The sequence below is a fragment of the Eleutherodactylus coqui genome, chromosome 11 (genome assembly GCF_035609145.1).
Source record: "Eleutherodactylus coqui strain aEleCoq1 chromosome 11, aEleCoq1.hap1, whole genome shotgun sequence".
In the NCBI taxonomy this organism is placed as follows: domain Eukaryota; kingdom Metazoa; phylum Chordata; class Amphibia; order Anura; family Eleutherodactylidae; genus Eleutherodactylus; species Eleutherodactylus coqui.
This window is the reverse complement of record NC_089847.1, coordinates 116,275,697-116,290,949: the sequence shown is the minus strand read 5'-3', so window position 1 is coordinate 116,290,949 and position 15,253 is coordinate 116,275,697. Positions and strand designations below refer to the sequence as shown.

The 15,253-nt window shown below is 45.2% G+C and overlaps 2 protein-coding genes across 2 annotated transcripts in view; one reads left to right on the top strand and one right to left on the bottom strand.

Annotated features, from left to right (window-relative positions):
* LOC136581665 (embryonic protein UVS.2-like) overlaps positions 1 to 2,932 on the top strand; it is a 30,820-nt gene extending 27,888 nt beyond the window's left edge. Inside the window, exon 10 of the mRNA XM_066582289.1 lies at positions 2,761 to 2,932. Coding sequence (XP_066438386.1) covers positions 2,761 to 2,801 — 41 coding nt within the window. The 3' untranslated portion in view covers positions 2,802 to 2,932. The remainder of the gene's footprint in view (positions 1 to 2,760) is intronic.
* Positions 2,933 to 6,673: 3,741 nt separating this feature from the next.
* Positions 6,674 to 15,253, bottom strand: part of RAPSN (receptor associated protein of the synapse) — a 45,835-nt gene continuing 37,255 nt past the window's right edge. The window contains exons 5-8 of the mRNA XM_066583323.1: positions 12,448 to 12,570; positions 11,095 to 11,148; positions 8,945 to 9,144; positions 6,674 to 8,159 (exon numbers count right to left, since the gene is read on the bottom strand). Coding sequence (XP_066439420.1) covers positions 8,087 to 8,159; positions 8,945 to 9,144; positions 11,095 to 11,148; positions 12,448 to 12,570 — 450 coding nt within the window. The 3' untranslated portion in view covers positions 6,674 to 8,086. The remainder of the gene's footprint in view (positions 8,160 to 8,944; positions 9,145 to 11,094; positions 11,149 to 12,447; positions 12,571 to 15,253) is intronic.

Sequence of the window (15,253 nt, the reverse complement as noted above, 5' to 3'; positions counted from 1 at the left end):
ATTAAACCTCTGCAGCATCCGAGGAGCGGGCACACAGCCAAGGAGATGGCGGGGTAGATAAAGACTTTGTCACGGGTGGCTCTACCATCTCCTCCCCTGAGGATAGCTCAGAACCCGACCAAGTTACCACTGGGGAAGGTCACAGGGAAAAGTAACCGAAGGTTACCTGCAATCTTCTTGTCACTCGTGACGCCACCGTTCCATCCTCTGCGGTGAAACTTGATAACGGAATAACTTAGTCCACACACAGGGAAACTTTCTGGACAAACCGGGACAAACTTTTAGTAAAGTCCACTTTACAACAACGGTTTAGCACAAGTACAACGAGAGAAGGCGGTGTGATAGGGAGGATTCTCGAGGTATTCCAAACAATCCATAGTCCTAGTGTAATGTCCCGCTGCGACTGAGACACGCAGCACATGCTGAGAAGATGGCGGGGTAGAGATGGCACTTGTCACTGTGGCTCTACTAAACTCCTCCTCAGAGGGATGCACGTAACCTCAGCCAAGGCACCGCCAGGTCTCTTCCAGGCAACGCTGGGACAGCGGCTACCTGATTAATCGTGTAGTGGACCAGAAGAGATTCTGACACGTGTGACACCACCATTCCTTGGATATCTGAGGGGCAAATAAGAAAGTCCACACACAGTTGAATTAGAAACTTCAATCACTGGGAACGGGCAGTGACTGGAAATTTACCTATTCACTTGAAAACAACTTCACACACCAGTGCAGGAAGAACAGTTCAAAGAGGTGAGGGAGGAGAACATGGCCTACAGTCTGAGTTTTCTGTATGACCCCGCTACTGGGCACACACACTCCGACATACAGGATGACATCGGGCCTACAGTCTGAGTTATCTGTATGACTCTGCTCCTGGACACACACAGCGGAGGAGGACACAACACTCCACTCACACTCACTTGCAGGTGGACATTTATGGATGAGCCAGATATATAGACTTCGGGCCACTACACTAGTTATCTGTGTGATCCCGCTCCTGGCGACTCTCTCTCTCTCTCCAACTATCTACCGGTCAACACTCACGTTTCTGGTGCCTTTCTCCCTCCAAGCAGCGGTCCTTCTATCTCACATTTAGTGCTTTGTGGTATCACTGGCATATCCTAGGTAGACTGGTCCCAGGCCAAGCAGAAGGGAATCGCTGAGCTTCCTCCATTCTGTCCACACACAGACCAATCTGTGTCTGTGGGGTTCACTCAATGACTTGCAGGCTTGACAGAAACACTCCTTGCTCTCATTTAGACTAGAGGGTACTGCTCTAGACTACCTAGCATAGCATCCTTGCAAACACATACATCTAACATGGTCACATGACACACAACAGGATACATTTTCCAGACATAATCCAGACATTAAAGGGGTTGTCCCGCGAAAGCAAGTGGGTCTATACACTTCTGTATGGCCATATTAATGCACTTTGTAATGTACATTGTGCATTAATTATGAGCCATACAGAAGTTATAAGAAGTTATTCACTTACCTGTTCCGTTGCTAGCGTCCTCGTCTCCATGGTGCCGTCTAATTTTTAGCGTCTAATCTCCAGATTAGACGCGCTTGCGCAGTCCGGTCTTCTTCTTTTCTCAATGGGGCCGCTCGTGCCGGAGAGCGGCTCCTTGTAGCTCCGCCCCGTCATGTGCCGATTCCAGCCAATCAGGAGGCTGGAATCGGCAATGGACCGCACAGAAGACCTGCGGTCCACCGAGGGAGAAGATCCCGGCGGCCATCTTCAGCAGGTAAGTAAGAAGTCACCGGAGCGCGGGGATTCAGGTAAGCACTGTGCGGTTTTCTTGTTTAACCCCTGCATCGGGTTTGTCTCGCGCCGAACGGGGGGGCTGTTGAAAAAAGAAAAAAACCCGTTTCGGCGCGGGACAACCCCTTTAACCCATTCAGTGCTGCAGAGGTGCATTACACATAACTCGGATGCATTCCACAATTAAGACACTGACAGGACAATGGCAGGAGACAGACATATAACATTATGGAAGGTCCCCACTAACTCTGGGCAAATACACCTCACTTTTACAAGAAATTTGGGCATTCCAGCCTTTAATTTAAAGAAAAGCTTTTTCCAACTCTTTAATGTATTGTTCCCTATATACCATTGGTGTCACCAGCGCCAGTCTGATTATAGATTTCCTTTAAAGTCTATGTCTTTCTTATTGTTCTTTGGCATCTAAAATAATCCATCTAAAATTAAAATGCAGCAACTTTGCAAACAGTCTTAATTTTAAAAAAATCTCCCATTGTTTGTTCCTACAGTTCCTATGCAAACCTACAGTATGTGTTTCCATGGTAACAGACTACAAACACATCCTGCGTAGTCTGATCCTGCAATTGCAGCTCTGCCTTCTGTCCCCAACTTCTTGTAAAAGGAAGCCTATCACCCACATTTTCCACCATAAACCAAACCTAACCATTGGTGGGGGATTTGGAGACCAGTCTGATCATACTTTTGATCCAATTCATGCTGCTGCCATGACTATTTTCATGCGGCGCATGGAATGCAAATTAAGTGCAAACCTCCTAATGGGCTGTCTGCTCTCTGGAACTGGTCCAAGCTGTCTCTACCTCTTTCCTAAACCCCAACCTTTGCCTAATGATGGACATATCTAGTTCCCTTGAGCTGCAGACCCTGTGCTTTCCAAGAGAGCTACAGACAAAATTGCATTAATTGTATATATCTGGATCATTTATATCTTGTATTATTACATGTGTTGCTTTCCTATCTTGTGCTTTGCAGCTCCTTTATCACCAAAGCGCAAGAATGATCTTCTCTCCTAATCAACTTCAAAACTGTGATTCCTTCTCTGGACAACAGATGGCGCTATGGAAACTTTCACCGCACAGATATATATCCCCCATGGACTATTGTAACACAGCAATGTAAGAGAACAGATGTTATAAAATATCAGCACTGCAAGTTTACCTATGGTTAAAATAAAATCTAATGCTTATGCAAGAAAACACGTATGTAGACGTGACAGCAGGTAATGCATAACAAGGGTGCATGGATGGGTACAGGGTGCCCCCAAATTATATATGATGTTTGTGAACGCGTCTTGGACCTCAAATGTGACATAAGGGATTCAAATTCCATGCTTTTCATGTGAACATGAAGCAATTACCAGCAGGGGGCATCATCTTTGAGCTGCAATAACCGAGACGTTCCGTACAATTCCCCTGGACATATGCCAAAAAGCCTGTGATAATGTGCCATTGCGTCCGCAGGTAGTCATTGCCATGCAGTTCCATGCAGTTAAATGTGCCATGGAAAACAGAGGCTGAAAGCATTTCAAGATCTCTGTGCACTTTGGTACATATACAACAACCAACTGTCATAGAGTGTGTGTATATCTATCTATCTATGTACATCTACATATATATATATCTCCTGTTTCCCTGAAAATAAGACATACCCTGAAAATAAGACATAGCATGATTTTCCAGAATTTTTGAGGATGCAAAATGATTTTTCAGGCTTTTTAAGGATGCTTGAAATATAAGCCCTACTCCAAAATTAAGCCCTGCTAACAGTTAATTAAAAAAGTCAATTTAAATAGTGTCCAGGCAGCTATACATGTAAAAAAGTTAAACCTTTTTGAACAAAAATTAATATAAGACACTGTCTTATTTTCGGGGAAACACGGTGTGTGTGTATATATATATATATATATATAATTTTTGGCCACCCTGTATATGTAGATTTCAATTCTGCCTTTATGTGGTAGTCCGGGTACGGAATTGCTGCAAATGGGGTAAAACAATAAAAGCAGTCACACTCGCCCATACGCTTCTGCGGCAAACCAGCGCGCAGTCCTACCCGGTACCAGTCTTTGTTTATGAACAATTACCACCTGACTGCTGCAGCCAATCAGGGGCTGCAGTGATCACTTTTCCTTCTCCTGGTATCACAGATCAGATGCCAGGAGTCAAGATGTCAGGAAAGCGGTCTGCGACAACTGACTGTGGTCAGGTGGTAGCCGTTCGTAAACAAAGATCAGGGGAACAGCAGCATTGGATCGCCGCAGGAACGAATGGATGAGTATGGCTGGTTTTATTGTTTTAGCACATTTGCAGCAACCTTTTAAAAATCATCCGCACCCCGATAACTCCTTTATGTAATTTTACACAGGCTGATTCTCTGCCCGTGTAACAAGCGCCGATTGACTATATAGTATGTTGATCAGTGTTCATCAATGTGGTTTCCATGCGGCAGGAGGATCATTAGTATGGGGACGAACACTCCAGAGATGAGCGAACCGAACCTGTAGAACAGAAATCTGGGTTGAACTTTGCAAAAACTTTTTGAACTCCGCCACTACCACAACCTCTTCTTCTTCGGGGCTCTTAGATAGTGCTGGAGACTAGTTTTAGGGGGTTTTCTGAACTTCCAGTTTGGTTTGAACTAATTTGGACCAAACTGAACTTTTGGAGGAAATTGCGCCACACACCTGTGCTGCATGCACGTCACACACACACAGCACTGCTACATGCACATCGCATAAAGCTCTGCTACATACATTATTTATCCCATACAACAGGGATCACAAGCAGCACAGCACGTGGGATGATGGACAACCATCATCAAAATACTAACGACCACCTGTCCGTCCATGAGTGAGTTACAGGCTCCAGCCCTGATCATATGACGATGATGTCATTACAGGTCCTTCATCCCAAGTGAGTTACATGCATCGCCCCTGATCACATGACGGTGACCTGTAATGACATCACTATCATGTGATCAGGGCCAGAGCATGTAACTGTCTCACTCACTCACGGACGGGCAGGTGGTCGTTAGTATTTTGATGATGGTTGTCCATTGTAAAGCCACTCTTAAGGGTGCTTTCACATTTGGTAGAGAGTGATTTTTGAGTGATGCGAGAGTACGTGAAAACGCAGAATCATGAAACCCATGCTTTTTAATGGTTTAATTCCCATTCGCGATGTTTTCTGCCCTGCGATGTTGCGACATTTGAAAATCATTATCTTTCTGCATTTTTCTATTTTTTTTCTATTGCCCATGTTTCCCTATGGAGCCTCCGATTTATCGCAACGCACAAACTTGCAATGTTGGTGCAATGCGATTCGTTCTTAACATTAGTTGTTTTTTCGTGTGAGAAAATTGTGCAAGAAAATTGCGGATGGCAGTGATGCAATGCGGGATTATTCTCAGGAAAAAGGATCATTGATACTTAAAAATCGTGTGAATACAAATATGATTTTCTCGCAGCGATAACAAAATCACCAGTGTGATGGAGCCCTAGGATAACCACACAAGATTTGTGCGTTGCGAGATGCACAAATCTCGCACAAATATGAACCTCATTCATTTAAATGGGTTAATTCACATTACCGTAGTTTTCCTGCATGGCACCATAGTGTGATGCGGTATTAGTGTATCTTGTCCCCACCGGAACTGTGGGTGGTGACAACATACAGGCTCTTTGACAGGCCTGCCACGCCCCCCTCTCAGGTCCTGGAACTCAATACAAAGTGACAGTGGCTCAACCTGTGCTCCAGCGGCTTACACTTTGGCACACCGGTTTATTCTTCTCTGTCGGTGGCCTCCGCCGGCCCCCCTACAGTGGACAGCGGCAGCGGAAGAGCAGCTTCCTCTGCGGCCTCCGTGCACTGCTCAGCGGCGGAGGAAGAGCGGCTTCACCGGCGGCCTCCCTGCACTCTGCAGCAGGGGCAGACAACGAGGTAGCGAGCGAGCGGCGGCGACAGCGGCAGCACAGAGCTGCTATTACAGTGAATGCCGGAGGAAGGGAGGGGGACGAGGAGGCTGCAGGGGAGCGACGGCACAAAGTAACTGCGGGGACAGCACTGCAGATGGGGGGGACGGAGCCTGCAGGGGAGCGTGGACATAGCTATGTAAATGCGCAGAGGGAGGGGGACGGATGATGCAGAACAGCGGGAACAGTGCTGTGAAAGGAAGGGGGACGGAGGCTGCAGGGGAGCAGCGACCGCGCTGGGGAGGGAGCGGGATGGAGGCTGCAAGGGAGCTGGGATACCGCAATGTAACCCTGGGGACAGGAAGGCTGCAGGCCACTTTGCACGCTGCTAGGACCTTCTATGCTTGACCCAATCGGGAGCTAGGGGTGTGAGAGGGGCGTTCCTCCTGCCAAACCCCTAGCTTCCGGTGGCGTCAAGATACACTAACACTGTGTGATGCTATGCAGGAAATACATCGCAGCATGTCCTATTTTTCTGAAAGATCGCTCATTGTCATCAACGGGGCCGGCGGCAGCAGCGCCAGCCCCGTTGAAAGCAATGGGAGAATTCAGCGGCGGGGATTCCCTTCATCCCCACAGGGATGCATGAAAACGCCTCGGATCCACGGGGCTTTTATATGGGGGCAATTGCAATATCGGGCCATGAATCACAACCCGATATCACACTCACCAGTGTGAAAGAGCCCTTACACAGGACATAAAAGATTTGAGCAGCAGACAATCCAGCGTTTGCTGTTAGTGTGTGTTTTTCAACCAGCCGGTTGACTGTGTTTATTAATAAACAGCAGAATTATGATTGCAGCTCTGGGTTATAAGTAACCCAGGATCAGATAAGTAAATGCAACAGATTTATAAAGTTTATCAACTACTTCATGAAATTCTAAAACTAGGGAATAACTCTGCTTACACCATAACTTGATCCATGACTTAAATCTTTATTGTCTTGTGGTGAAATACCCTTCAAGTGAGCAGATAAAAAAAATCAAATAATGATTGAGTGGTCATATGTTACAAGAGGGAAAAGACCATACAGAAATGCCAGAACAAGACAAGTCATACTGTACATACAGAGGGAGGTAGGTTCATGGAAAAGAAGATCCCCTTCTTCAGTGGAAGAGATGTAGCTACATGGAACATCCTCACGGTAATGCTTGTGAACGCAAAAAAACAATGTCCTCAAACCTCATGGAGACAAGGAATAGAGATAAGCAAACAGGTTCTCTCCATTTCAGGTTTCCCGTAAATGTAGCCAACAATTTATTCACTAGGATACAAAGCACCAATCATTCCGTTTTGAAAAGTTCAGGTTCTTTGTTGCTCCACATGTTGGCCATAGAGGTCCATTAATAAGATTACAGCCAATTTTCTTATCTCTAGGTGATAGCACTAAGTCGTATAGTCTACTAAATATACAAAGGGTTAAGCAAGTTGTATCATGCCAAGCTGGTTGCCCAGTTGTTGCTGAAGTATAGGTTCCACCATGGTGTGCCATATATATCAAGCCGGACCTCAGGATGGTGTGCCATACAAATCAAGTTGGCTGATGGGTTGGTGCTATACAGGTCATGCTGGATCTCAGAATCATGTGCCATAGAAGTCATGTTGGCACTTGGGATAGTGTGCCATCCAAATCATGTTGGCTCTCAGTATGACGTTCCATAGAGCGCACATTGGCTCTGAAAATGGCTACCCATACAGGTGGTGATGGTTCTTGGGATGGTGTGCCACATAGGTTTTGTTGGCTCTCTGGTGTGCCGTACAGGTCATGTTGGCTCTCTGGATGGTGCACCGTATAGGTGAAATTGGTTCTCAGGATGGTGGGCCATACAAGTCATGTTGACTCTCGGGATGGTGCACCATACTGGCTTATACCATCCTTTGACATGTAGGTCATGCTGGGTCTCACCATGCTTGACCATACTGGTTATACTAGGACTTTACCTACATGAAAATTTCCACCACAACTATATAACATGAATTTGGTAGACTCAGAAGCAATGGTTACAAAAACACTAATCAAACTTTTCCTGTGCAGTACATAGTATATGTGCCTTAAAGTATAAAATAGACTTTAAAAAAACATGAAAAACTAGCACTGTGTACACATTTTGCAAGGGTTTTCTGACCTCTTTTCATGTAACGTGTCACGTTTGACAGACGCTAGTCAGCAATGGTGCCAGTATTAGCACCATGATTCTTTAGCCCTAGACCACGTCTAGTGACCAATGCTGCCCATAGAAGCATTTTCTGAACAGCTCCTTTGCAGGTGTTCCTGGAATACAGGTCAATATTCAATAGATTCCATCTGGTTCCCCTATTTCTTTCTCCTCATACAAAACCAGGTTTCACAGAAGATCGGCGACAGTTAGGACAACCACGAGATCCGTTGGTTTGGAGACACCTAGAATTAGAAATATTCAACAATTCAATAATTCTTTCCTGGTTGGATGAGATGTAATTGTTCAGCATTCAGTTATGGAAGCACACCAGGCGGTCTCTCTGGAGCTCCTGGAAAGACCAGGCCCAACCCTGGTTACTCCCATGCCTTTGGTATTTGGTGGTGAAAACCCATGAAGCATAGATGATGGAACCAACCAAGGTTGGACCTGGTCTTACCAAGAGCTCCACAGAGACCGCTTGCATGCCTCTATAGCGGAAAGTGGAACAATTGCATCTCCCATCTTCAGAGGAACTGCTTTACTACTAAAAAAGGTAAGGATTTGGCCAATGAGTCATAGAAAGGGTGTAAACAGAAAACAAACATAAGACTTTTTGTCCTGGGAACAAAAATATGGCACCATAAGGAGGGCCCCATTTAGATCTCTCTTATGAGGTCCCTCTCTTCTATGTATACCACTGGCTCTCAAGACAAGTAGGAGGTTCTCTTTAAGAGTCAGTCCATCAAGGTTAAAAAGGTTGCCCAGACATTTAACAGTTGATGACCTGCTCTCAGCTTATGTAGAGATCTCAAGCAACGGACTCCAACCGATCAACTGTAAATGACCTATCCTGAGGATCGGTCATCAATAGTAAAAGCCCCAGATAACGCCTTTAAGAGATCTCTTTTCTTTAGTACTGTATGGACTTGTCGCTCAGAGAGGATGGCACTTTTTCACCAATAGGATTACCCAGGTGGGACACAACTTAATTTATAGACCTTCTACATCACCAATGATTGCTACATACCGAAGGTGGAAGACATGTGAACAGGGCAGTGCCTGAAGCTGGCAGTTCTTTTCTCCAATGGACTCTCCACACATTCCACAATACAGCTCCATTTCCTCCACACACTCATGGAATCGGACAACATGTGCTCGGAGTTCCCGTTGCTGCTGTCTTGTACGATAGATGATTTCACTCAGACAGTGAACCTTTAGAATGGAGAGCTATGGAAAGAGGCAATTTGGTAAAAAATGGGCCAGGGAAATGGAGTTAGGGGTGCAAGCAGCGGTGGTGTAGAGTTAACTGTTACACCTGGAAGTGGGGGGGCCTTGTTACATATTTTGTCTTGCAGCCCAGGAGCTTTGAGTTACACCTCTGAATGAACTCATTTTGCTACCTCACTGCTATAGGCAACATTTAGTGAGCATGTCACTATGGAGCTTGTTAATACCGTTTGTAATTGACCACTCAAACGAAGATGGCAGTGATGAATTTACCAGAAGCGATGTAGGGCAGCAACCATTCTATGTTCTCAGAAGATCGTTCGCTTGCTGGTAACGCATTGAATGGCTGTGATTGGTTCATCGAGCAGTGCAGTAATTGGTTCTTGAGCGCCGCGGCTCAGCCAATCAGAGCAATCACTTGCTGGAGGAGGGGTTTACAAACCCCGTTACCAGCAAGTGATCTTCTGTGAGTGTTGAGAACTGCAAGGAAGCCTGCCGGAACTGCAGAGACCACGGTACCTACTGCTGCACTTGTGAATGTTTTTTTCTCTATTCAGTATATACTGACATGCAAAAAGCCATGTAAATTGATTATGAAGTTATCTGAGGTGATGGCTTGGGAATGCCCACACCTGTATAAGTAATGAGGCGTTATCTTGTGAGTGAGGCTGAGCACTGGCCAGTGTGAACATGGCAAGGTGGCATGAATTTTTGAAGTTGGAACAAGGCATGATAGTGGGTGCCATATAGCTGGGACATTACATTTCCAACGCTGTGTGGGCATTTAACCTTCCTCGATCCACAGTGTCACATGTGTACTGGGAATTTGTCATAGAAAGCTTTACCACCCCTCAATAGAGGAGGCCACACACACACATACCCTGCAGGTCAGTGCAGCGTTCTTCCATTGGATGAGAGCAGAAGACCCACCATAAATCCTCTGTTAATAACACAACACCAGACACAGCATCTCATGAGGTTCCCAACTGGAACCTAGAGGACTGGCAACATGGTTGGTCTGATCGGTTACAGTACCAACTGTTTCAAGCTGATGGTAGGGTTTGTGTGTGGTATAGACCCCATGAAGCCATTAAACCCAGTTTTCAACAAGACACTGTGCAGGCTGGTGATGGTTCCATACTGGTGTGCGGTGGGTTCTCATGGCAAGGGTTGGGTCAATTAGTTTGCCTAAACACATCATTGACCAGTGCCCACTACGTTTCACTGCTTGCTAACCATTTGCAGTCCTTCCTGGACTTCATGTACCACTACAAAGATGGAATATTCCAGCAGGATAATGCATCGGGCCCAAGTTGACCAGAATTGGTTTGAGGAGCAATCTATGTTCCTATGAATGATGCAGCCTACACATATACCCGACATGAGCCAAATTGAGTATTTATGGGATGTGGTTAAGAGGTTCATTCACACCCAAGATCCTCTAACTAGAAATACCACAGGGTGGGTGGCTAAGCAGACGGCATGGCTCAACATCCTCCAAGAGTCTTCCGTCCACTTGTGGAATTAATGTTGCATTGAGTTTCTGCACTTTGCCGGGCTATAAAGGGCCCTACATGATATTAGTTCTGTCCCATGACGTTTGGTATATGTCAGTATACTACTACTATCAAAAGAGTATTGAAAGTAATTTGGCAATACAACATGGAAAGAAACTTTCACACCTCTTGGCACAACTACATGCCAATTCTATAATAGAGGCACCAACTAATGGAGTGGTATCCAGTATAGATGTCGACTACTTGTAGGGTGAGTTGAACTACAACTCACAGTCTACTTAGCCATTACGCATTGTATTTGCTATTAAAGGGCTGCTAATTCTCGAGCTTCCTATGAATGGAGTGCGTAGTAGGATTACAGGACGTATTGTTAGATGGGTTGTGGACACAGACTGGGGGAAATCTCTCCATTAAACCTCATAGACACACTCACCTTATTGCCTATTTCTTCTGCCAACTCCTGGGCTTTCTGGAGGCCTTCCAGCGCCTGCAGATTAAACACACGTCAGGCAGAGAACCAGGAGCGAACATTTGTTATTGTGTAACCGCCGAACCCACAGATGACCTGATTATAGACAGAACAGATGCAGCACATAGCAAAGAGCATGAATCCCACCAGCCCCCCTTACACCGCATAGCATTGCAAAATACTTTTGGAGATACCATCAGCACAAATAGCCCCGGCGGCGGGACCTGTCGGCTCTTACATGTTGTTATCTATGACTGGTTGTATTATTAAGACACTATATAGCACTGTATGGCGGTATGATATATACACTGAATGGCCTCTTTATTAGAGCCCCCTCTAGTAGCACGTTGGACTTCCTTTGGCCTTCAGAACTGCAGCATGGCATACATTATTCTCCAGAAATATCGGCCCATGCGGACAGGAAGCTTCTTGTAGTAGCCAAAAATGAAATGGAGGTTCGTCATAGAAAGTTGACAAGAAGGGTCATCGATTCATGCTGCTTGTGCAAAATTCCCATCAGTGTGGTGCAATAGAAATCTGGATTCATCTGACTAAGGGATGTTTTTCCACTGCAATGTTTGCACTTGTTTGCCCATTGGAGTCTTGTCTTTCTGTTTTACGCAGACAGGAATGGCGCTGAGGCTAATTGTCTGCTCGCCCAACTGTGCCAAGAAATGATGAGTTGTGCATTTTGACATGTTAGTTTAAGCACCGGCATCGTATTCAGCTACAATTTGCTTGACTGTGCAGTGCCTGTTCAACAGAATGATTCCTGACATCCTCCTCTGACCCCTTTCAGCGATGAGTAGCTTCCGTTCACAGGATCCCTTTTTGTTGTATGTTTTCCCACGATCACAACATTTTCTGTACACCCTCCACACCGCTGCACAGGACACCCACAAGGTTGGCAGTGTAATCCGGCTAGTCTAGCACCGATGACTAGACCTTGTCGGAAGTCGCTCAGATTACTGGATTTTCCCATCTAATGTGGATTCACACTGAAATTGATCCACAGAATACTTGATTTTATGCTGCACTCCGGGGTACGGGGATAGTTTCCATAGAAAGAAGCTCCAATTGTGAAAGGGCCGGGGGCTCCAATAAAGTAGCCATTCAGTGCAGTCCACATATAGCAGTCATATAACGTTGCCATACAGTGTCTGTGCAAACTTTGGCCATAAGATACAGACAGGTATTCCCATGTCAGCCATGATTGACCAAGATCCATCAACAGCAGCTTGTTCATAGTTTCCATAGGTAGTAACAATAAGAATTCTTTCTACTTTTCTCCCGATCTACGCCCCTTTATTACAGCACCTTGTCCATTTCTTTCTGATGCAACCAACACTTGGCAACTCCCAGCAACACTTGATTTTGACCCAGTCGGTTTCCAATCTCTGTCATGATGCTCATGGATGAGTCGTATCGAGGAATAGCTTTCTAAGGACAAGAAACAAAACAAGCAGTAAGTCAGTTCAGAAAGCCTTCAAACCAACGATCATCGATCAGTTTACACGCAGCCAACGACGAATGAGAATTGTTCACTTTTCATTCTGCGTTCAGCTTCAGCTGGCATAAAAATCATTCTGCAGCAAATCCACCTCATGTGAACTTGCCCATATAGTTCCTGCCAATTAATTCAGAAGTGTTATTCATATAGCGAGCGTACAATAAAGGCCCCTTTACACGCAAATGCAATCTTTCAAATGATTGAAAGATTGACATCCAGCTGCTCTCTGCAATCGTTTTGCATAAGGTGTTAATGGAGATCAATGTCCATTAACACTTTATCAGGTTCATTTGCGTGTAAAGGGGCCTTCGGGAGCTGTTTGCAGAGCACAGCATGTGGTCTGAGCTCTGCACACAGCTCCATTGTTTTTGCATGGGCTATAGGCAGAATACAATGTAATCTCCGACTCCTGTGCACAACACACTGTGCAGTCCTTGTTGTCTCTCTCCCTCTTAACAATGGATTTTAACCCCTTAATGACAAGGCCTATTTTGGCGTTGAGGACCAAGCGATTTTTGGTATTTTTCCATCTCCATATTTCAAAAGCCATAACTTTTTTATTTTTCCGTGGACGCGGCCGTATAAGGGCTTGTTTTTTGCGTGGCGAGCTGTAGTTTTTATTGGTGCCACTTTTGGGTATATAGACTATATCGTAAAACTTTTATTATTTTTTTTATGATAACAGGGAGAGAAAACGCATCAATTCTGCCATAGATTTTTTTTTTTTTTTACAGCGTTAATCATGCAGCATAAATGACACACTAAATTTTTTCTGCGGGTCGGTACGGTAACAACGATACCAAAATTCTTATATTTTTTTAGGTTTTTACACTTTTTTGCAATAAAACCTTTTTTTGGAAATCTTTTTTTTTTCTCTATAGCTGCATTCAAAGTCCTGTAACTTTTTTATTTTTCTATATACGGAGCTCTATAAGGGCTTATTTTTTGCGAGACGAGCTGTAGTTTTTGTTGGTTCCATTTTAGGGAATGTACAGCTTTTTTGATCACTTTTACTGCATTTATTGGGAGGCAAAATGCTAAAAATTAGCATTTTGCCTCTGTTTTTTAGCGTTTTTTGTTACGCTTTTTGTCGTACAAAATAAAAAGTGTGTTCAACTTTTTGTACACGTCGTTACGGACGCGTCAATATCCAATATGTGGGGTTTTAATTTTTGTACCTTTTTTTATGCTAATATTAGAAAAAGCATTAAAAAAAGGGTTTTTTTACATTTTTTTTACATTTTTCTTTTTTTAACATTTTTCTTTTCTTTTTTTTTTTACACTATTTCAGTCCCTCTGAGGGACTTGCAGCACTGTGCCTATGATCGCTGTCATAAGGCATGGCAGAGCTACTGCTCTGCCATGCCTTATCGCTTATACAGCGATCATAGGCACAGGCAATACAGGACGCCAGTGTCTGGCGTCCTGTTGCCATGGTGACAGGCCAGGTTCTCGCAATGACATCACGAGAGCCGGCCGGAGACACAGAGGGAGCGCGCTCCCTATGTGAACTCTTTCCCTGCCACGATCTACTTAGATCGCGGCAGGGAAGGGGTTAACAGCGGGGGAGCGCATCTCCAATGTCCCCCCGCTGTTGCAGCGGGACTCCGGCTGTGACTGACAGCCGGCTCCCGCTGTGGGATAGCGCGGGATCATATGTGATCTCGCGCTATCCTCAGGACGTACCGGTACGTCCTGTTGCGGGAAGTACTAGGCTCCCAGGACGTACCGGTACGTCCTGGGGAGGGAAGGGGTTAAACTCACGTAAATGTGAATGATGGCAGCGATTACACACAACAATGATCGTTTATTTGCGGTCATTTGACTGAATTTTGAGCCATAATCGTTGTGTGTAAATGGGCCTTAACTCTAACCCAAAGTTTGTTCCATCTTAATATGACATACGGTTGAATGCAACCTATTGTTCCCTGTTATCAGCCATTCACACTGGGCAAAGCTTGGCTGCAGTGGCTTAAAACGTCCTCATTTACATACATATGCCTAAATGATAGTAAGATACTTTTAAGGCCCATTTAGACACAACGATTATCACTCAAAAGATGTATTTTCAGCAACTTTTGAGCGATGATTGTTGTGTCATTTACAGCACAAGATGATCTCTCAAACGTTGAGCGATCACCCTGCGCTCCGAGCGGAGGATGCAGAAGACAAGCGGGGCCACTTGTCTTCTGCATACAGCTGTTCCCTGCTTGGAGCGCCCGGCTGTTATACAGCCTAGCGCTCCAAGTGGAGAAAGCAGAAGACAAGTGGGGTGTCCCGGCTTGTCTTCTGCATCCAGCTGCTCTCTGCTCAGAGCGCCCGGCTGTTATACAGCCGAGCGCTCCGAGCGGGGTATGGAGAACGCAGCTGGCCCGCTCTGTTCTTCATACCCCGTCTGTCATCAGGGAGCGGGATGCTGCTGAAACAATAGCTGTGAATCCCTGATAAGACTCATTGTTGTTTTTCAGCATGCTGAAAGACAACGATGAGCGATGGCTTAATGAAAACTGCAGGATGTCAGTGCAGGTACACAACCATTATCGCTCAAAAGACGGTTTTGGGCGAATTTTGAGCGATAATCGTTGTGTCTAAATGGGCGTTTAGAAGCTTCTT